Here is a 22,898-nt window from a genome sequence, read left to right on the forward strand (position 1 = left end):
ATTTTGACTGAACGAAAATAATATTAATTCACTGGTATTCAATTGGTATCGATTGAAATACTTTTTCTACTATACGTTTTATTTATTAACACTTCGTTGCAGAAACAATACAATTGACATAAGTCAGTGAAAAGGAGGATTTAGTTTTTAAATTATGTATTGTACATAAATTTGGCTTAATTTTGTTTTACTGTACTGTGTTAATGTGATTAGTGTAAAAAAATATGTTTATTATAGAACATAAGATACAGGTATCACTTATTCCACGTCATTAAATTTGTATAGCAGACATCCCTACTCATGGGCAAAGAAGACAGAGGGTGTAGGCCGAGAGAAAAAGCCGGCGTAAAGCACTCTCGGTACTCTTTTAAAATAGCAAAACATCATACAAAATAGCACTAGTCCCAGGCCCTTTTATCAACTAGATAGTGCTTCCGATGCCTTTGATTTTTGGGTGTAAGTAGTAAGACATACCAGTTTCCTCGTGTCCACTTCATAGAAGTGTCAGTTTTTATTACGTTCATTATTACTTGAACTCACAACTCTGGATTATACGTTTAACTAGCGGCCTTATTGCTTCCAGGTACCCACTTTTTTGTTTGTTTATATAAAATATACATAACAACAACAACATTTTAGTTTGATTATATATCAGAACGTTTCGACTATAATTATTTGGCTGATTCCAATATCGACAGCAAGTTTTGGTACCGCGTCCCATGGGAACATTAGTGCTACGGATATTAAGTTATTGAGAGTTACAGAGTGGACATGTCCTAACATTCATTATGAAGAAGACATTTTTTTACTGGTTTTCCTTGTCTGTCATCTGCAACAATCGAAACTAATTTTAATTAATTCACAGAAAGGTATTTCATCAGAAATTAGGTCAGATTCAGAGATTGTTCGCAGTTAGTTCGATACAGGTTAACAATTCAATATACTTACAATAGTATGCGGAAAACCATTTGATAATCTATAGCTGAATAGCTTTGAATTTTTTTAGTACACCTACATAAAAATTTTAACTTTTAAACGCCTCTACTTGTCGTTATTTAAAACATACCTAATCCAATAACTAAGAACAAAACTAACAAAAGTAATTATTTATGTTTCAATCAAACGCTTATTTTTTAGTTACATTAAACTATTAAAAAGTTATACTAAGTATAATACCGGCAAACATCTTGAACAAATGTCCAGACGAAGCGAATTTTAGGTATCACTGGGAGGGGCTGGGAGAGTGACGTGTCGATCGCGTGATTGGTAAATCGGTTAACGTTTGTGTCCCGGGACACAAACGTGTGGAGTGAAACACTCCATTGTTTAATGCTTAATAAGTTTGCCGGTATCATTAAGAAACTCTGTACTGTGAAATAGCAATTGTCAATCTCAAGTTTAAAACAGTACATTGAATTAAATTAAATAATAATAATTTATTTATTAAATCATACAAGTCAATATGGTTATTATTGTGTTAGTTATAATATTGTCCTATTTATTCTATTAGTAAAAAGGGCATATGCAGTACATTGCAATGACATGCAAGGGCTTTCCGCCAGCATGCTGCTGGCGGAAAGCTGGCGGTTAGAGTGACAAAAAATACAAATGGCGCTACAAACGTTTAGGTCGGGGATGCAGCTTTCTGTATCTGTTTCATGGTCATTTATTTTTTTAAAGGTAAGGGAAGTAAGTGTTCATCATTTTGTACCTGACACACACTGTCCATTTTTGGGCGCATGCAGGTTTCATCAGTTAAATGGGCACTTAGAAAGAACAATCAAGTTTTGTTTGGGTCGGCCTCGCTTCCTGTTTCCTTGCGAATTCCAATCAAGCGCCTGCTTGGGAATATGATTGGGATCCTATCGGAGTGTATGGCCTATCCAATTCCATTTGCGTCGTTTGATCTACTGGCTGGGTGTTCTCGGCAGAGCTCCCAAAGTTGCTTGTTAGAGATCTTCTCGGCCCAGTAGATGCCCAGAATACGGCGAAGACAGCATTAACGAAGACTTGGAATTAAGCTCCATACACGGTATTTACTAAAATAAAGTTATTTATGCTTAAACATTATATTCTTTAATTTAAACAAACAAAATAGGTTTAAAATCAACCGCATAAAAATAAATCACCGGGCGCTCCACAAATCAGGCTTAAAAATTAGACGCAACACTGATTCAAATAACGATATTTGAATAAAAACTCCATATAAAGCTTAAAATATTTGATCCTATTCCTGTTAATTTTTGTTGCGCTTGAACATAAAATTCAAAGAAGTAAACAACTCTTGCTGTTACAGGTTTTGTATGTTTTCTTGATAGCATTTGAATCAGTCTGGCACACGCTGTCTGTGGTTGGATCACGTGGCAATTTCACCTTGTGGACAATTATTAATGCAAAGATTTATTGATTACATTAGACGTTAATTGGTGCACGGCCATTATACAGGTAACAAATTGTGTCGCGCGCCTAGTGATTATTCTACCACTCTGTGGGCCTGGGTATCCAGAAGCTAAATCCAGGATGCTCCCTTCCCTCGGTAAAATACTATGCGCTGGTTCGGCTGTCGCGTGTCTTTAAAATAAAAAGACATGTGTGCGTGTACTAGTACACACGTAAGGAGTGAAACTTCTTTATGACCTTATTTTTTGAAGAATGATTTACTATATGCAACATTACAGAAATTGGTTAAACAAGGTTAAATTAGATAAAGTTTAACAAAAGGTTTTTATTATCATAGACATGAATACAAATAATACAATTATTTCATTTTACCTAATTCCTACTAAGATTATAACATTTATTTTGATTCATTAATTTTAATAGAATGATTACTATCATTGTTATCGTTATTATTAATGGTGTCGAATCTCTACGAAGTTAAGTACGAGTTTCAGAAATGTTACTTAGTTACTTATTGCTGTTGTCAATAGACATAATTATAATAAACACACATAACATAATATTTATACTTAATTGAGATGCTAACTCATTAAATTCTACGAAATGCTTGCTTTTTTCGTATTCCTTATTGTTATTGTTTAACGTCAAATCGTACAATGATTGAATTTCAGAGAAATACCAATTTTGTCGTGCTTGCAATATTAATATGGAACTTGGAACAGATTGCGTGCATTCATCGTTTGGTAAACATCCACCGGCCTTTGTTTTTATTCTTTTATCCATATTATCCACAAATAATTATTATTATTTCAAACTTAACTTTATAAAAGTATTAACAATACAATTAAATTGTACCGTTTTATTGTATTGTAACGTTTGTAATAAACATATTTATTACAAACGTTAACTGTGAAACAATTTTTATAAAAAATAGATGTAGGTAGATACAAATTACGCATGATCATTCTCACCAATTCAAGCAGAATTTATTATCAAATACGTAATACGGATAATACTTAATTTATAAATACATTAATTTGTAGGTGCACAGGTAAGAAATTGCCAATCGGCAATTTAGTCTAAGCAAATACATTGAAAAAGATGATATACGGCTCGAAGAAGGACCAAAACGACTGTGTGGTTTCCGGTTCATGTGTCAAAGTCAAAACCGATAATTGTCATCTTTCTTTGACTGAGACCGATTTAGCGCAACAATATTATACGAACGTTTTAGACACAGATAATTCATTAATAATTGTTTCGAAAATAAACTTTATAAATAAATAATGTAAACGACCTACGCAAATAAAGAGAAGGAAAAGTTCAAAACAATTACTTTATACGTATTTTTAAATTTCCCGAATACTGTACGTCGAACTTTGTATTTTGTTTTGTTTCACGTCTATATTTGTCTAAACAAAATTAATTGTCTTTTTCTAGCTAAGCTAAGCCAAACGTGCTTGCAAGCACATATGGCTTAGTGGTTAATAAAAAAGCCGAATAATGATCACATATAAAGAAAAATAACCTTGACAAGTGAGATTAATAACCATCTCCATCTGTCTGTAGATAAAAATATATCTTCATAAAGATCAGAAAATGCAGCATAGTTTATACGAACGCCTTAACATTAGACTTAGTTTCTTTGCAAATACAAAGTCTAATAAACACTCTGTAAAGTGAATGAAGATTACGTCACCGTCTCTGGTATTTTACTCGCTTTAGAACTAACAGTACCCTTTCTACCTCATTGCGATGTCATAGAATTTTCTCGGTATCTGCCACCGTAGTCCAACGGCAAATCAAGCTTAACGTTTCGAATCCGTTGAATCCGAAATGAAGACAACCAAATAAAGTATCAATAATTGAGAATTCAAATTAAAATATAATCTACTAAATCTGCTACAGCTGTCAGCCACTGGGTCATGTGTATAGTATATGTAGTATTAGCAAGCTGCACTAGGTGACGTGTCAATCGCGTGATTGATAAATCAGTTGACGTTTTTGTCCCGCGCTGTGTACGATGCGCAAACTTTCCCCCACTCCCTTGTTTAATGCTCAAGAAGTTTGCCGATATCTGTACGCGACAAGATGTGAGTAGTTGTCCCATGTGCCTCCAACACGAATTACCTGCATAATCCGCCAATGTTTAGAGTTTTATCCAATTATGAGGATATTGATATTTTCGACATCACCAAAGAGGATGTGAGGAAATATTTGAAGAGCCGGGAAGAGTTTGACTTTGTTTAGCCGTAACAATCTAGTTTTTTAGTCTTAAATATTTAGTCTTAAATGTCGTTTGTTAAATGTTAAATTTCAGTTATTTTTTGTCTATTAATGTACTTACTTATGTTTTGTGTGTCATATATTAGCTCCTTACATATGAAATTGGCGTTTTGTATGGAAGGAACAAAAATTCGAATATTTTAAAATATAAAATATTTAATTAATCAAAGTATGAACCATTGTATAACCAATAATCTGTTTTAAATTTGTATATTTGTTTTGTAATATGTATGTTAACTGTAAGATTTCTAATAAATCAACAAATAAGATACGTAATAAGACTAGTTGGCTAAGACATATATATGTGATACATATTAATATCATTTCAGGTTGTGGAAATCCTCAACGAGCTGTACACATGTTGTGACTCAGTTATATCATACTACAATGTATATAAGGTAAGAACAGAGTCTGTCTTATATTGTACAAAATTTACAGATTATCATTTTGTATCGTAAAGATGAGCTTGCACAGGCAATTTATAAATCAGATAGAGCTGTAATTGGAACAAATGTACAAATACACATACAATTCCGCGTTAAATTACAAAATTCAATCGTTCAATCCTCGGAACATGACAATTGAATGGCCGATTCTAGGAATTTATTAATTTTTGTAGGAACTAGTTTTTATTATTCTTTACAATGGATAGACAAATTCATATATAATCAAATTCAAAATCATTTATTCATTTAGGTAACACAATGTACACTTACGTCAATAAAGAGATGTTTCTAATTTTACATTTACTGCCAGTTCTCAAATCAAGGACATAGAACGGACGAGAACAACTGGCAATAAACTCTCCGCCACTCTTTTTAATCGCCACGTTACAAAATGTTTGTAAGAAGCTGCGACCATTACACCATGTTCCACGTGACATCTTTAAGTTATTAACTATACTAATAAAAAATAAATAACAGAATAGATAAAAGAAAAAAAACATAACTAACATTTTCCATAATCGATTTAACGTTGACCTACACCTAGTACAGTCAAAAGTTCTGTTACAAATGATTTTTTTAACGAAGTGATATAATATTATTAAAAATATATATATATGTTTGATTAGGGTAATCTGTTTGGCCACGAATCTATGGATTTTCGCACTGTTGAAGAGAAATTTCGCCACGGCATATTTTTGAAAAGTGTATTGCTGAGAGGTTTCACAACATGCTCCAAAACTATATCTTGATACACTTTGTGTATTGTGAAATTCGTGAAATTTTTTTCATCGGTAAAGAGGTTATTTCTGTGTTTTTCACCTGCGTATCGCGACAGAAGGCGTTTTGATCGATCCACTCTCTTGAATTTTAATTATTGATTTAGAGCATGTCCCGTGTATCGAAGATAGACACCGAGCTTCAGGTCTTGTTTTATAATATGCTACAAAGTCCTAGCGGTAATCTTCATTTCTCGCGATAAGATTTTTTGCTTCCTTGTAGAGTTTCGACGAATTTTGGCTTGAATGAGTGTTGTTGTAACTGTTGATAGAAAGATACGAACATACCGCTTATACCAAGCTTTTGAAGTGTCTGGTCTGCCTATTTTCTTTAACACCCCATTCCATATTGTAATTTGATAATGAATACGAAAAAATGTGAGAAATGTAGCAAAAACGGAAGAAGATTTAAACTAATATATGAGATCCAAATTCAAAATAATTAAAAAGTTGAATAAAAAAAAAAGTTTGTATGTAACACTATTTATGGCCAGACTAGTAGCCTAGGTTGTAGCGTATAATAATCAATGTTATTATTATTAAATGTTTTAAATGTCCATAAAATAACATATAAACCCCTCTGGATAATATATTATGTTGACTTAGGACTGCATTATTAACCCAAATGTTGTTTGTATTAACAGTTGGGCTGAAAAGTTCGCAGCTAACATAGAAAACTTTACTTCTTCTATATAATTTGATTTGGTTATTCAATATAGTTACCTTTGAGAGCGATACAGGTAACATGATGTAGTTAACACAGAATTCAAGATTACGTAGTCGTTCACAAGCCAAATCAAGTGAAAGGCTCATCGTCCTGCCGATTTAAGAGAGAAATAGTATTTAGATTTATTTTCGATAATTAGTTGGGAGGGCTATGTACCTACTAGCGATTTCCCACGCGTAATGTATGTTATATTCAGTTGAACTAGAATAATAACGATATTCTTATACATACCGTATTGGATGAAAATGTTTTCTCTCAATTATATAAATTTATATTAGTTTATGAAGTCAATAAAAGTATTTTTCGATCACGTTTGGATATTGGCGGTTGTTGGAAAATTAGATCAGAAAACACATTTACAAACACTTCTATAATTTTGTTAAATGTTTTCTAAAGAGAACGATTAATTTTTTATATTAAAAATATTGTGTAATATATATTATAAGTTACAGGAGGCAAAAGGGCAGGTGGCTCATCTGATGTTACGTGATACCGCCGCCCATGAACCTTCTGAATGCTCGCGAGTGCGTTGCCGGTCTTTTAAACTCTAGTGTGATTATTTAAATTGATTGTACAGATCAATACATTTATTACTGAAACAATGTGTATGCCTAAAAAATACAAGAAACTATGACATCACAAATTTAACACACATACACCTCAATCAAAGGAGAAAATTAAGATAAACAAATACAATAAAAAAAATTAATAATAAATAATACTAAAAAGATAAATAACAATAATAACCGTAACCAAATGAAAACTTAACCCTCATTAAGAGCATGATAAACAAGGTTGTTATATTTGTTATTACATGATTGCTATTTGGCACGGATTTTGAAAACTTGGCGCGAAAAATAACACGCGAATGTCATTTATTTATTACAGTAGTAATCCTTCAGTTAACAAAAATTGTATATAAAAACAAATAACAAAAATACAGTCAAAGATGGAATACATAAGAAAAACCACTGGAAATAATATTAGTTTTAACAATAAATTAGGGAATTATCACTAAATAAATTCAAAACTCTCGTTAAACGTAAATTAATCAATAAAGCCTTTTATAAATTTGACGATTATTTAAATAATCCTAATCCTTGGGATTAATTATCAATTTCAAACACTTTATATGATTCAAAATATGGGGAATAAAAAGAGTGGCGGACAGTTTTGTGCCCGCTCTTCGCCCTTGACTTGCGAACTGGTAGTAATTGTAAATTTAGAATTAATTTAACATCTTTTCTGTTGACGTTCATACTTATTACACTTGTAATATGAACAAAGTTCGAGTTTAAGTATGAGTTTGATTTACAAAAAGGTTCAAACATTTACAAAAGGGTATATATATATGTATATATGTACAGTTTTATATACATTAACTCATACATTGGAATTGGATTAGAATAAATGAATTTCTTATAAGATTTTACAGTCCTGACAGCATTTATCAAATACATTTTCCTCGAAATTGCCATTTTTAAATCTAAGATATTTGCGTTGCCATATTGCCTGACACTTTTAGGGGTAATTTTTCACGTAAAATTGATAAGACGTGTACAAAGCGTAGTACAATGAATGTGCATTAACGGTTACGTTTTTTGAATACTTAATTCACGTAGCTGTTAAACAAAATATGGGCTATGCCAATATAACTATAAATAACAGTACAAGATGTAATATATATGTCGCAGTAAAATAGTTAAATCAGAGAGTTAATTTAATCTATTTTAAAGTCAAACTAAGTAGTCAGTATGTTATTTAAGTAATTGTAACTGTCACAATATTAAAGTAGGTAAGTTGTATTATTATATTATGTTAAATTTAAACAAGTCGGCTATTTATTTTTGCAGGATAAGCCGGAATGGCACTTGGAAGTACACAATAATTTATTTTTATTACACAGACATCTTGCACAGTACAGTTTTTTCTTGCAAAGGCACTTTTTAAATTCCTGGCCGGTTCCAGTGGATTGTAGGTTAGCAACTGACCGTAGTGCTATCTCCGTACTCGATACATCCTCTGCATCAAGAAGAATTCTTCGACACACATTAATCTGAGATCGAGAATATAATTGTTTAAGGTTTCGTTCTTGGTACCAATTTGATAAAGCTCATCATCGGTTTTTGCTACACCTATAATATTTCGGGTATCACCACATCCTCGAACTGCAATTCGTACTTTTCCAATTGCTATTTAGACAATGTATAGATTTTCTAGGAAATGTGTCTAATATAATTTGTTTACACATTTCCGTGCGATTGTAGGAATTATATACAATTCCGACGAAATGTATATAATGACGGATTACATACATTTCCGGTAACATATACATAAATTATAAATATTGTAATCCTTGTAAATTCAGCCAATGTGCAACTAAATATATCCGTCTCATATACAATAATATTCAGGGTGCGAGAGACGCGTAAGAATCATGTCACGTTTTACCGTCACATTAACGTTGTAACGTCAAAAATATTCATTCAGATGAAGACTGTACAGACAGACATTCACTGTACTGTGTAACCGTATTTAAGAAATCCGGACGTTTTGTATACAATTTTGATCTAGTTTTCTCAATATCCGTAGCGTTAATATCGTAATCTTGAAACCGCGTACAAAACATTGAAGCCTGAATCGTAATTGTTTTTCTAATTTATGTAATTGTAAGGCAATGGGAATTCGCTTTGAAAATGGATCTCAATTTAAGATCATATTTTTTTAAGGTTGAGACAATCGGCGACGCTTATATGGTGGTGGGAGGTCTACCAGATCATTGTTCGCGTCACGCAGCAGAGGTCGCATCTTTGGCTCTTCATATGTTGGATGCAATACCGAACATTAAGATCAACGGCCTGCCCACAGCTAAACTGCGTATAAGAATTGGTATGTATGAAGTACCACATCACACTCAAGTCAGTGTTGGTGTCTTCACGTGGTGTCCACAGAAACTGACTGACTTCCTTTTCGGGCTAACTAAATAATAGCATCATTAATTTAACCAAAACATTCCTGTAACAGGTAAGTTTTTAACTTTTTTAACTAATAAACGTGTAAAAAATGTCTAAACTTACATTTACTGATATATAAATGAGGGTGTAGAACGGAAGAGAAGAATTTGCAATAACGCAGAGTTTACTATACTTTTATTTGCATTTCGTACAATTTTTGTATTTTGCAATTCGTTGTACAATACATTACAATGTGTATTTGTATGTATAATTATACAAATAAAACACAGAGACGTAAGCCAAATGGCCATTTAGGTTTTTAAACATAATTTAAAACAACTGTTAATGTCCTTAATAATCCTTGTATCTTTCTTCTTTATTATAGCTACTGGTATGTTAGAGGTTGTCCAGTTTAATGAATTTTGTGCTGTCATGTTTTGTTTGGTATGTATCTGTCTTGTTTCCAAATAAATAAATAAATAGATCTCAAACGATATATTAACAAATATACTGTTTTTAAAACTGTTAACATAATAATCTAGGAGGGATGGAGCCTTGATGGATATCGATTAATTATATATTAATACAGAGTGCAAAGTAAACTAGATATTTGATTTCAAGCAGAAATAAATACACTGAAATGAAAACTTAAATTAATGTAATGGAGAGTTACGTTCGGTGGCAATTGTTGGAAGGATGTTCAAATAAATGAAACTCTGTATTCGAAGCTGGGTGTCGACTGCCTTTAATTGTTTACAACATGATCTTATAACTAACATAAAGTTAGTTAGGTTTCGACGCTGGATTAACAAAACACTAACTTGACTTATTTATGGATTTATAAATCTAAGTAACACTTCCATAGTGTAGTCGACCTATTGGATATTGTCGGAAACGAGAATGTTATAGTGCATTTAATGAGTGTGGAAAAAATTAAAGGGCTCATTTTAGCTTCAAGTGTGTAATGATTGCTACATTTAAAACATTAAACTAATGTTAGGTTACATAAATCGAGTAATGTCTTAGTTACTGAATTAAATTTTCCTTCCTTTCTTTACACCAACACCTCTCAGCCTTTATTAACAAAATCGAATTACCTTAAAGATAATATATTGATTACATAACAGAATCTTCTTTGCAAACTTAATTACTTGAGATAAGGTCGTGTCTTGTCTCCCCTCCTCGGCCCATGCTCAGCTTGTCTCAGTGCATAAGTTGAGACCCATAATTGTCTTTACCTGGTCGGTAAAGAAAAAGTCGACCCTGACTTCTCGTGCCATCACTCCTCCCTACCATTACCAAGTTGTCGAGACTATTTAGTACTCTCCGGGCACACCAGAAACAAATGAGTATCATATTAAATCTTTGCCTGACGTGTGCTATTATCATAATTTTACAATTATTTATTTCCTTAGAAAAACTAAGAGAATCATTTAGTGAGGGAAGTTGTATACCTAACAGCTTACCATTACAGAGTCGAGACTTAACTATATACTTAACTATATATAACTGAATACAAATTAAGTTACGTAAACAAATATTTTTATTATTGTTAAAGTTTTTCTACTTAGAACAGATCTCAGAATTCTATATATAACAATACTATGTTTTTATTTTCAGTTTGAATTTTAATACTAAAGCGAAATCTTCTACGAGAATAGTGTACTATTTCTCATTTTAAAGTGATTCTCGTGATGAATTATCTATATAAATGAGACTTAGAGTATCGTTTTGTCTTATTAGAATAACAGATTTTATTACAACATAAATTTGAAGTTTATGAAAACTAAAACCCCGTTGTTTTCGTGAAATGGAACGGAACAAGTATATATCAATAGTTGCTGTTAATCTATGGCAATTTAATACGAATATAATTCCAAATTTTACACAAAAAAGTGAAATCTCGCAAAAGCTTTATCTTCAAGAAAAGAGCGTACCAATCCAATACCAGCGCCGGCGATGTACTTCTGACAATGTGAGTGTCCATGGGCGGCAGTATGACAACATCAGGTGAGTCTCCTGCTCGTTTGCCTCCTATAACATATAAAAACACATTATCTGATTTAATTCTTTTATTTTGATTGTTTTCTTTACTTAAACATAGATTATCCCATGTCGTATTTACCATTTACCGTTTACTTTGCGATTGGATTTCAGCGAAACGGTATAATTGCGGGCCCCTGGCAATGTGTGTGTATATGGGTGGCGGTGTTACTTAGTATTAGGTGAAACTCCTTCCGTTGGCACCCTGTTCTATAAATAAAATAAACAAAACACTTTTCGATAAATTGTATTTAGATAGACGGGTGTTTGTAAAAGATCACATATCCTAATTTTACGAAAACAATTCCGATTCAGCTTCGATAAACAATCGACAATGGACTTGAGTTTTTTGTAATGAATACTGTTATTCTAATAAATCATACTCCAGATTAATAAGATTAATATTAAGTATTCATGTAGATAACTCGCGACGTGACGTGACAATTCTCATTTAGGGGTCATAGGTTCGATCCCCGGCACCAATAAACTTTCTTTTTTTGTGCATATTTTAACATTCGCTCAATCAGTGAAGGAAAACTTTGTGAGGAAATCGGCTTGCCTTAGTAACAAAAAGTTGACGGCGACACAGGAGGCTGATTACTTGCTTGCATGGGATTGAAAAATGATCATGAAACTCATACAGAAATCTGTGGCCAAGATCTAAAAAAAAAGGTTGTAATGCCTGATTATTATTATTTTTATTAAAAAAATATTTCTAAATTTATTGTCAGTTCTCAAATCGCCATGAATTTATTTACAGAATGTTTGTAACCTGCAACGATAACAGTAAGTAAACTAAACGTTTAACCTCTATCAGCAGGGCATGGTGGAGTAGGAGCATGTACTTACACAAATTATTTTATGCTAAAACCACAAAACGAAAACAAAGCAGGGTCTAATTTGTATTTTAAGAATTTTCATATCAAGTACATGCAGGAAAGATATTGAGTTATAAACCATGGTTACCATTTGTTAAATTCAAAATTGACACTTTTCCAAGATCATTTTAAATTTCATTTATTTGAACACCAATTTAAAACAACAATATAGGTAACAAACACAAAGAAACGCCAGTCAAATTCATGGCCGGGTTGGGTGTTAGCTTTCAGCAAACGCCTTTCGAATCAGGACTGTTCAGCCTCAGAATCGAGAGGCGCACGCTGAAAGCCTACATCCAACTCGGGCAAATAGATTTTTCGCTATACCGCCGCTTATCAAACGCGAACACGTATTCTGTTTTATTATTATTATTAAAGCTTTATTAATTGATCCATACAACAAGTGGTTAGTTTACATACCTTAATATTAGTATTAGTTGTGTTAGTATAAGTTTCTAAAAATTTAAGTTACAGTTATACCATACAAAAACTAGACCACTAAAAAAAAGAATTGTAACGTATCCTGTTACCATTACCTAAAAACATCAAGAAACAAATACAGAAATATAAGGATAAGACCTAGGGTTGCTTTTAAAGATATTTTCAGCAGTATAGTTGACTTTCTCATTTAACAGGTATACATAGTGGTCAGTGCGCAGCAGGTGTTGTTGGAACTAAAATGCCTCGATACTGCCTGTTCGGGGACACAGTGAACACAGCCGCAAGATTAGAGTCGACGGGGGAGCCGCAGAGGATCCATATCAGTGATGCGACCTATCAGCTTTTGAAGCAGCATGGCGGATACAAGTTGAAAGAAAGAGGAGTTATTAATATTAAAGTAAGTTGGTCGGTGTTTCGTATTATAATATTTTAAAAAATACAGATTCTAACAGCATTCTCTAGGTTTTCATAGCAATTAATCAAAACATAGTGCATTAATTTTAGACAGTTCAGTCGAAATGGTCTCACTTAGTTTCAAAATCCATTCGACTCTGTCTGTTAGTGACAGACTGTTATGCAAGCATAATTTGTCAAACATTAAAATTGTTGGTCATGATGAACATTTGGCAATCACAAACGATCATGAAACGCAAAAATTATGATAATTAATCTATCTATAGGATCCATCAATTAATTTTCAGGGAAAAGGTGATATTAGGACGTGGTGGCTGGAAGGTGAGGATCATGAGAGAAGGAATCAACCAGTTTATAAATATCGTAAGTGACTTTTTAACATATTACATAAATTAAATAAAATACTCTAGACCAAAAGAATAGTTAATACCATATCGAGGCAGAAAATTGAAAGTTTATGATTGGAACATTCTAGTGATTCAACATATCATCCAAGTTCCTAGTCGTACTAACTAAATATGTACAACGTACATTAATAGTTTATACTCCACAAGTGCTTTATAAAATGTCAAAGAGTTAACTATTAACTATTGGTGTCATTAATACAAATTCATATATATAATATTTATTATATACCCTTGTAAAGGGTATCAAAAATTGAGTAAGACTCATTTGAGTGTTCCCCTCCACGGAAATCTTTAGTAAAAGGCGAAAGATTTATACGTTTTGAAGGGAAACCAGAGTGACAAATTTAAGTCTTGGATGGGTTATGTATGAATTAGCTGTTGACATAATACCACGTTTTAAATACACAACAGCGCCATCTATTGAGCATAATATCTAACTAACACGCCTGCTTCTAGGTTTGAGGTTCGATCCAGGGCCGCGATATTAATTTTTAGAAATATTTTAACGGCTCATGAAAATAATTGGCCACGGAAAAAGACAATGATCTTTTAGGAATTATTTATTTAAGAAAAGTACGCGAAACGTCGGAAAAAATTAAAATTTAGAATTATGTAAATAACTATAAGTTTAAAAAATAATACATAGCTTTAATCCGTTCAAAAAGTGTTTTTCTTAATGTATAAAAGCTATTTTAACAAAAGACGATACTATTATTAATTTAATTTTATTATATCTATCCTCAAACATCGATAAAGTATCGAAAACCAATATACTTAGAAATACCTACTCAAAGCCTGAATATAAGATTATATTTTTCAGACCCAGGCGTATCACAAAGTCCGTCAAGTGTGATATACGAGGACAGGCTATGGAACACCCGTCGTTCCACTGTCAACATCCGCGACCGGGCGAGATTATCATGTGGGGGCTCCCTCGGCCCCGGATCTGCCCTTTCGTCCCCCGGACGCCCCGCTTGCTCCTGCTTCGTGCCACAAAAGGACCACCATTCAGCCCCAGCCGTGACATTCTGTGACGACTGACGCTAACACCCCTAGCCCCTCGGATCTATGTGTTCTCGTATGTGGAGGGAACCTTTGTGTATCGACCAGCTCCAATTTAGACTTAAACAGCTTTAACGCCACAGACAGGGTGAGTTCGTTTGACGATATCGATGAGAGGACTAGGAAACTTAATGCCATGAGACGTTTGTATTGTTTAGATGATTTTAATTTGTAATGTTTACAGTTTATCTGATCTATTTGCTAAATAGTGACCATGATACATTATAAGTGCAAAAGTACGGTCTTTTTACAGACCTCTTAAATTTTTTACGGTTTTTGGAATGCTAGAATCTGTAACCAAAAATGCAACCTTTCTTAGCGAGTTTTTTATTTAGTTATGATAATGCGATTTTAATGTATGTTACAAATTTTGATTTTATTCGAAAATAGTGGTTTTAAACCACAATCGCATTGGGATTTTCAAGGCTGGTAGGAAGTAGGAAGTAAGTATGTATTCTGTAGGTAAGTAAATAAACGTAGTAACCAAACATTATATACAATATTTAAACAAAATCTGTGCTCAATTTCTGCTATTAAATGTGATTATATAATAAAATCCCTATTTACAAACACAGTTCCACTCTTAGTAAAATATACTTGGTAATATGTAGTTAAATTATCTAATGTTGTTTCTTATCAATGAATTTACTTATTAAAACCATTTAAAGTTAGGCGATTAAAAAAGTACATTGGTTATATTTAAACTTGTATCATTTGACAATTTCGATATAATCTTAATACTGCTATGGCTACCGTGTATTTAGGTATAAGAGAAACGATTATACGAACAAGAAATTAATGTTTGATGTTTGTGATTTCAGGACAATGTCCTTAGCCTAGTCAGTCTGTCCGTCCGTCAGACACGGACCTAACTAATTAAATGTTATACATTATACAATTTATACAGTATAGTTATAGATATAAGGCGTAAATTCGATAATCGTTTTGATGGTAATATACCTGTTTTGTATTTTTTGCTTGACTAACTCGGTATATTAAAATAATCATCCACATAAAATGCCAAATTTAGAGTATCGTATCATTTTTATGGCACCGAAGCTATACTTTTGTGAGCGTTGAATATTAGCGGTTTTTATTATTATTCAACGATTCAAATAATTACGCAAACAAATGTTTAGTAATAATTTTCTTTGGTGTCGAAAACTTTGCAAAATTTACAAAATAGATTAACTCCATGTTTTAGTTCTGTTACATTTGACTGTATTCGTTTTATAAGTAGAATTAAGTGATATGTCTACAACTGAATGTTTAAAATGTATGTTGTTTGTAATAAATGAATAAAACCTATGGTTTTCATAATATCCAACCTATTATGTTTATAACCTCCTTGTACCTATATAAAAATAGGTTAAAGAACAATAGTAATCTGTAATGATGTTATCATTATCAATCATCACCCAGTAAGACATACAATAAAGCTTTTAACAGCTCGAACCTGTCAACTTTCCAATTATTTTATATTGTTTACTTGAAGTTGACTTACACATGTAGTGTTTTTCATTAGTTATAGTTTCATACCATTGGATAGTGAGAAATTAAAATATTAGTTACATTTTGACATTCAAAAAACTAGCTATCTTTGATTATCAGAAGATTAATAACAGCCCCACATGCTAACATCATTGTTCTTCATTATAAAAGTAAATTATTTGTATATAATTTTGTGCTGGAATATAAAAAGCTATTTGTTACATGTGGGACGAAACAATTGCTAAACGGCGCTAATGAAGTGGCAATATTTTAGATTCTGGTCAGACAACTGCGCAGGCCAGAATCGCAATCGTATTGTATTTATGTACTTGTTTGTAATTAACAAATTAAAGATAGACTTGGACCATCGTTTCTTAAGGTACATACTCAAAACAAGGGAGATAGCGTTTATGAGCATATAGAAAGATCAATAAAAAACAAAATCGTTTATATACCTGATGAAAGATATACACTGATTCATTGGGCTAAACAGAATGTCCCATCCTATACAGTCGTAGACGTGGATCATGATCTAATTTTAGATTTCGATGAATGGCTACATACGTGAAGAAGGCTAAATACTACAGATAAGTGAAGTTAAAATTCAAGACATTTTATAATTTAAATATGTTTTTTTGGAGATAGATATAGAAACGTGATCTATAATTTTAAATACACAAGAGCAAGAAAACTGAAAGAACAAGAGATCATACCAGAGAAGTTATACAAACAGCCAATTGCGATAACTGAAGCAAAGTACAAGGACTTCATTACTTTGTGTGACACAATGATAATTCCACAAAATTATCATGAATTTTATAAAAACTTTAATCATACTAAGGAGGTCCAGGGTGATGACGAAGATGATTAATTAGATAACTTAGAAACGAATTCATTTTATTTATGTTTTAATGTTGAAAAATAATGAATAGTTTATAAATTAAATAATAATACTTATCATTCTGAATGAAACTGTGATGATAATTAGATTAGTTATATCATCAGATAATTAAAATAATATGTATATTTTTTATTGTTAATTTTGTTAACTTTCTATGATTGATTGAGAAGCATTAAGTGCATTATTTTACATTTTAAGTTCCTATTTAATTAAGTTGATAAGATATTGAAAACTAAACGCATTTATTTATTCGATTTACTTAAAGATGTTATATCACTAATAAAAATAATGCTGATTATTATTTTAATTCAGTAAATGTCGTTATTTACATTCCCTTAAGGCAGTCGCACTATAATAAAAAATAACCACGTATACAGAAGTATGTATATTTTTTACTTTAAAGGGTAATCTTAAAATATTCAAGTCGTACCTTTCATTATACTAACTTAAGTACACGTTTTAAGATAAATTTAAATAAAAACTAGTTGATATCGCCTACGTATAAATAACTTTGGACTTGGCCGACACGGTTATATTAAATTTATAATGTAGAAATAGTAATCTATCGAATTTTTCATGACAACATGTATGGTTAATTTATTTATTTATTTACAATCATTCATGGGTTTTATGTTGGCCAAATTCAAACTAAAAATAACATAAACCTAAAATACAATGAAGTTATTTACAAAATTGACAGTAAACCTCCTGCTATCCTCTAATCTTTTCCAAGTACATTTCTAAATCACAGTATATTACCCCCATACGCTTCACAAATAGGTCGCTCTATGGTGAAGAGTCGAAATACCCATTAAGCAGCGAGAGTAACCGGGGATTGGGAGCTTGTTGACGCTGGACAGTGCGAGCTGAACGCATAGCAAAAAGGTTATGTTGTCTCATGATCTCAGCAAGCAAGCATGCGCTTTCCGTTTCGTTTTTAATTACGCTTAAACAAATTTTTATTACAGCTAAATCCCTACGAAGTTCTAATGAATTATTCCCTAAAACACCCGTCAATAACTTAGTTGGGTAGAGGTAAGGAAACAAATTGTACCTTCTTTTATACAAATTTCTAAGGAAGGAAAGGAAGGTCTTTTCCTTTGCACCCTTTCAATCATTTCCCCATAATGCCTCTCCTATATTAATATAATAAGGGGGTCATATGACTCAGTTGGTTTCAAGGCCTTACTAATGATGAATATATCACCCTAGTCGCAGTTTCCGACAGACCAACTAAATTTCGCAGGACAAACTCCTATCTCCTAAATGCAGCATTTATAATTGTTCGAACATGCTCCGCAAATGAAAGATCGGGAACGAACAAAACACCCAAGTCGCGGACTTTGCCTACTCGCCTTTAACTTTAGATCCTATCCCATAGTCGCAGAGTATTTTATTTGGAGAGGCACTAAGGGTCATCACTTCATTTGTCACAGATAAAGTGGAGTTGATTTAATTTACTCCAAAGCAGTTGATCCAAATCAAGTTGCATACACAGACAATAATTGCTAGTCTTAACTACTTTAAAATCCTTCACGTCGTCGTCGTCGGTAATATAATCATATACAATCTTATAATTCAGTGCATAGATTAATTATAGATATATTTAAACATTATTTACGCTCTCCTGAAAATATTTATTTTTGACACGTCGCTTTGTACGTAGCGACCGCCGACATATCACCTATAGTATAGTTGATACGTCATATACATACTACGCTCCTCGTAATAAGTAAATACATAAATAAACAATATAATTAAAGTATCTATATAGTCAGTGCTGTATTAGCCATATAGCAGGAGTAGCAACTGCTACGGGCCCAGCTCTCCAACGTACCAGTAACCGTAATAAAAAAATATTACATAGGAGCGTAATATATCTTCTGCTTCAACTCCACTTAAAAATCTAAAACTCGATTTTCGTCACGTTAAATCGTAGGTATTTTACTAACTGTTTACCGTAATGTTCTAATGTTTAATTATAATCAATAATCGATATTTTTAGACTAGCATCTATAGCACATGTACCTTTCAAATGGCCAGATTTTTTAAATAAGAACGTCATTATCATCTCACTTTGTTGAATGTAGAACATGATTTGCTTAATGAAGTCTATATTGAAAGAGTTAGGTACTATCCTAAACTTGAGAACCTAAAACAAACCACGGGCCGGTGGACGCTTGGTGGAATTTGCTACAGGCTCCAGGCTAGCCGGCACTGTAACCACTGCATAACGCAAGTATAATGTATATGATATAACATTATATTAGGTCCTTACATATGAAATTGGCGTATTTCGTACTGGCCACTTTAATTACGATGTTCTCCTCTTTGGTGAGGAATTTCAAATTCAAATTTGTACAGCTATTTACTCATGTATTTGTGCTTCGATGACCGTCATTCATTTGTGTTTTTCTTCTGTTTTTTTTCTGTTTGAGTCACTCATTTTACAAAATGGAAAACTTATAGTATCGCATTATTTACGAGTACGAGTTCCGCCGTGGCACTAGTGCTGCGGAAACGACTCGAAGGGTGAATGATGTGCATGGCGGTCATGTTGCAAAAGAAAACACGGTTCATTTTTGGTTCCAACGTTTTCGTTCTGGAAATTTCGACCTGCAGAACTAGCCCCGTGGATGGCCCGAGACCCAAGTTGATAATGAAGTATTGAAGACTATTGTGGAAGCGGATCCACCGCAAACCACGTCTGAGTTAGCTGCAGGCTGCGGTGTTAGTGATAAAACTGTTTTAATTCACTTGAAGCAAATTGGGAAGATTAAAAAGCTTGAAAGGTGGGTACCTCACTAATTGACTGAAGCAAACCGGCGAACGCGCGTCGACTGCTGCGTTACATTACTGAACCGGCACAATAATGAAGGTATTTTAAACCAAATCATTACCTGTGATGAAAAATGGATTCTTTACGATAATCGGAAGCGCTCAGCGCAATGGTTAGAACCTGGCCAGCTAGCCAAATCTAGCCCCAAGCGAAAATTAACCCCAAAAAAGTTACTTGTCAGCGTTTGGTGGACTAGTGCCGGTATTGTTCATTGCAGTTTTCTCAAATCTGGCCATACTATTACGGCTGATGTCTACTGTCAGCAATTGCAAACCATGATGGAAAAGCTAGCGGCTAAACAGCCTAGGCTGGACAATCGCTCCACTTCACGACAACGCTAGACCACACACTGCACAACAGACGGCTACCAAATTAGAAGAGCTTCAATTGGAATGTCTAAGACATCCTCCGTACTCCCCGGACCTTGCTCCAACAGATTACCATTTTTTTAGAAATTTGGACACCTTCTTGCAAGGGAAAAAATTTAATTCTGATGGGGGGCAGTCCAAAACGCCTTCTCAGATTTTATTGATTCCTGTCCGACTGGTTTTTTTAGTAAAGGGATCAATAAACTACCTATGAGATGGCAAAATGGATGCATAGAAAACAATGGTTTATACTTTGATTAATTAAATATATTATATTTAATAATATTCGACTTTTTGTTCCTCCCATACATAACGCCAATTTCATATGTAAGGACCTAATCCTAGTATATTAATTTTAAACCCTTATAAAGGGTATCAAAAATTGAGTAATACTCATTTGAATGTTCCCCTCCACGGAAATCTTTAGTAAAAGGCGAAAGATTTATACGTTTTGAAGGGAAACTAGAGTGACAAATTTAAGTCTTGGATGGGTTATGTATGAATTAGCTGTTGACATAATACCACGTTTTAAATACACAACAGCGCCACCTATTGATGGATTATAGTATGTAACTAATACGCCTGGTTCTAACTGCCACTGTACATTATACAATTTATACAGTATATTTATATGTTTAAGGCTTAAATTCTATTATCATTTTGACAGTAATTTACCTGTTTTGTATATTTTTGTTAATACTGACTAATTCTCTACATTACTTAGGTATGTTTAAAAAATTATGCCAATTTTGGGCATTTTGTGTATTTTTGAATATTAGTTTTATTATGATTCGACTATCAAAATTATTACACAAACAAATAATCTACAGTAATAATTTTCTTTGGTGCGGTAAAAGCAATATTTAAAAAAAAGTCCCACTCTATATGTGTTAAATATCCATTAAATTTGACTGTATTCAATTCATAAATAGAATTTAGTGAAATGTCTACAACTGAATGTTTAAAATTATTTGTTATAATAAAACATATGGTGTTTATCATATCCAGCCTACATATTATGTTTAGAACCTCCTTGTATATGCAAATATGTTTATATAACAATAATAACAGTACTAGTAATAATGTAAGCAACCATTACTCAGTAAGACATACAATTTCAGTTTTAACAGCTCACAGGTGTCAATTTTCCAACAAAAAAAATTATACACATATTCAAATGTTAAGTTTAAGTGCTTATAAAGTTTTTGTATAAAAATCTATAATAATTCATTGATAACTATTTGGTGAACAAAATGTTTAATCCTACATAACTATTATTTGCTAGATTGTTTAAATTGAATTCACATTGTCTTTAGAACTCAATATCAAGGTATATTTTAGAATACATTTCTTTTAATTAGTGTTAGTCTTAGTGTAATTCTAGTAGTGTCTTGCTTTAACACTGACATACCTGCCAACATGTAACTATTTCAGAAAAGACATAAAATAAAAACTTTAGCTAATTACTATTATGTAATATCTATCTTAACTAACACTATGTACAATCACATTATTTCTTAAGACCTCTTAAACGTAGCTCCAACTCCAAATATGCTCTCATTGATGGATCATCCACCATTTTTACTATTCTTTCTGCAATATCTGGTCCAGCATGTTCCATTTTTTTAGAAAGTGCTTCAGCCCATACTATAAATACACAATTTGCACAACCAGATTGACAACAGGCTGTTGGGGGTTCATCTAGAGAAGCCTGTAATGTAAATATTAGCTATGAAATTATCTAATTTCTATTAATAATAACTTGGACATGTTAGAAAGCTACTTCTTCTAATGGACACGGTTTGATTCCACTGTACCTACACACTTGACCAAAAAAATATTTTTGTAGTATACAAATATCTTGTGTAGGTTTCTTTACTCAGCCATAGGTAGTTCAACATAGGCATATTATGTTCACGAAATTGATACCAAACCTTTGTGAACATAATAGAGCAAAAACTAATTAGTTAGGCTGTATTATATATATTATACTAATTAATTAGTAATAATTTGACTAAGCATGTACTCACATTGGCTTTTATTCTTTCGATTTCTCGCTCCTTCTCTTCATCTTGCTCAGTAGAGGTTGTGCAATATCGACTATTTTTCTGACATAACGGCAATCGGGCAAGGAGAATTACATTATGTTTGCAGACAGTATTTATTATGGTATTGATTATATATTTAATTTTCTAGAAATCAGAAACATTTCATTAAAACCTAGAAAGTTAAACTGTTCGATTAATTCATGTAATTTAATACTCACAAGCATAATTTTACGAGCATTTTTATTAAGTTATAGGTGAAAATAAATACAAATCAAGTAATTTACCAAATATTTAATTTTATGTAATAAAAAAATAAAACAGCTGTTTATTGTTATTAAGTCTATGTTAATTAGTTTAATCATTAATGACGTTTAGTATCTAACATTTAAAGATTGATCATTGAAGTTTGTACTTTCA

General features: G+C 32.4%; 1 protein-coding gene and 2 non-coding genes across 3 annotated transcripts in view; 1 reads left to right on the forward strand and 2 right to left on the reverse strand.

The window, feature by feature from the left end:
• LOC123712241 (guanylate cyclase 32E) overlaps window positions 1-15,098 on the forward strand; it is a 90,778-nt gene extending 75,680 nt beyond the window's left edge. Inside the window, exons 19-23 of the mRNA XM_045665251.1 lie at window positions 5,016-5,084; window positions 9,365-9,524; window positions 13,146-13,348; window positions 13,653-13,728; window positions 14,593-15,098. Coding sequence (XP_045521207.1) covers window positions 5,016-5,084; window positions 9,365-9,524; window positions 13,146-13,348; window positions 13,653-13,728; window positions 14,593-14,813 — 729 coding nt within the window. The 3' untranslated portion in view covers window positions 14,814-15,098. The remainder of the gene's footprint in view (window positions 1-5,015; window positions 5,085-9,364; window positions 9,525-13,145; window positions 13,349-13,652; window positions 13,729-14,592) is intronic.
• Window positions 13,999-14,111, reverse strand: LOC123712652. Its single transcript, XR_006754116.1, has one exon. It is a non-coding gene; the product is annotated as a U5 spliceosomal RNA (small nuclear RNA).
• Window positions 15,099-20,791: 5,693 nt separating the features above from the next.
• On the reverse strand, window positions 20,792-20,904 carry LOC123712653. The gene has a single exon (XR_006754117.1). It is a non-coding gene; the product is annotated as a U5 spliceosomal RNA (small nuclear RNA).
• Window positions 20,905-22,898: the final 1,994 nt, after the last annotated feature.

Source organism: Pieris brassicae, chromosome 7 (assembly GCF_905147105.1).
Source record: "Pieris brassicae chromosome 7, ilPieBrab1.1, whole genome shotgun sequence".
NCBI classification, from domain to species: Eukaryota; Metazoa; Arthropoda; class Insecta; order Lepidoptera; family Pieridae; genus Pieris; species Pieris brassicae.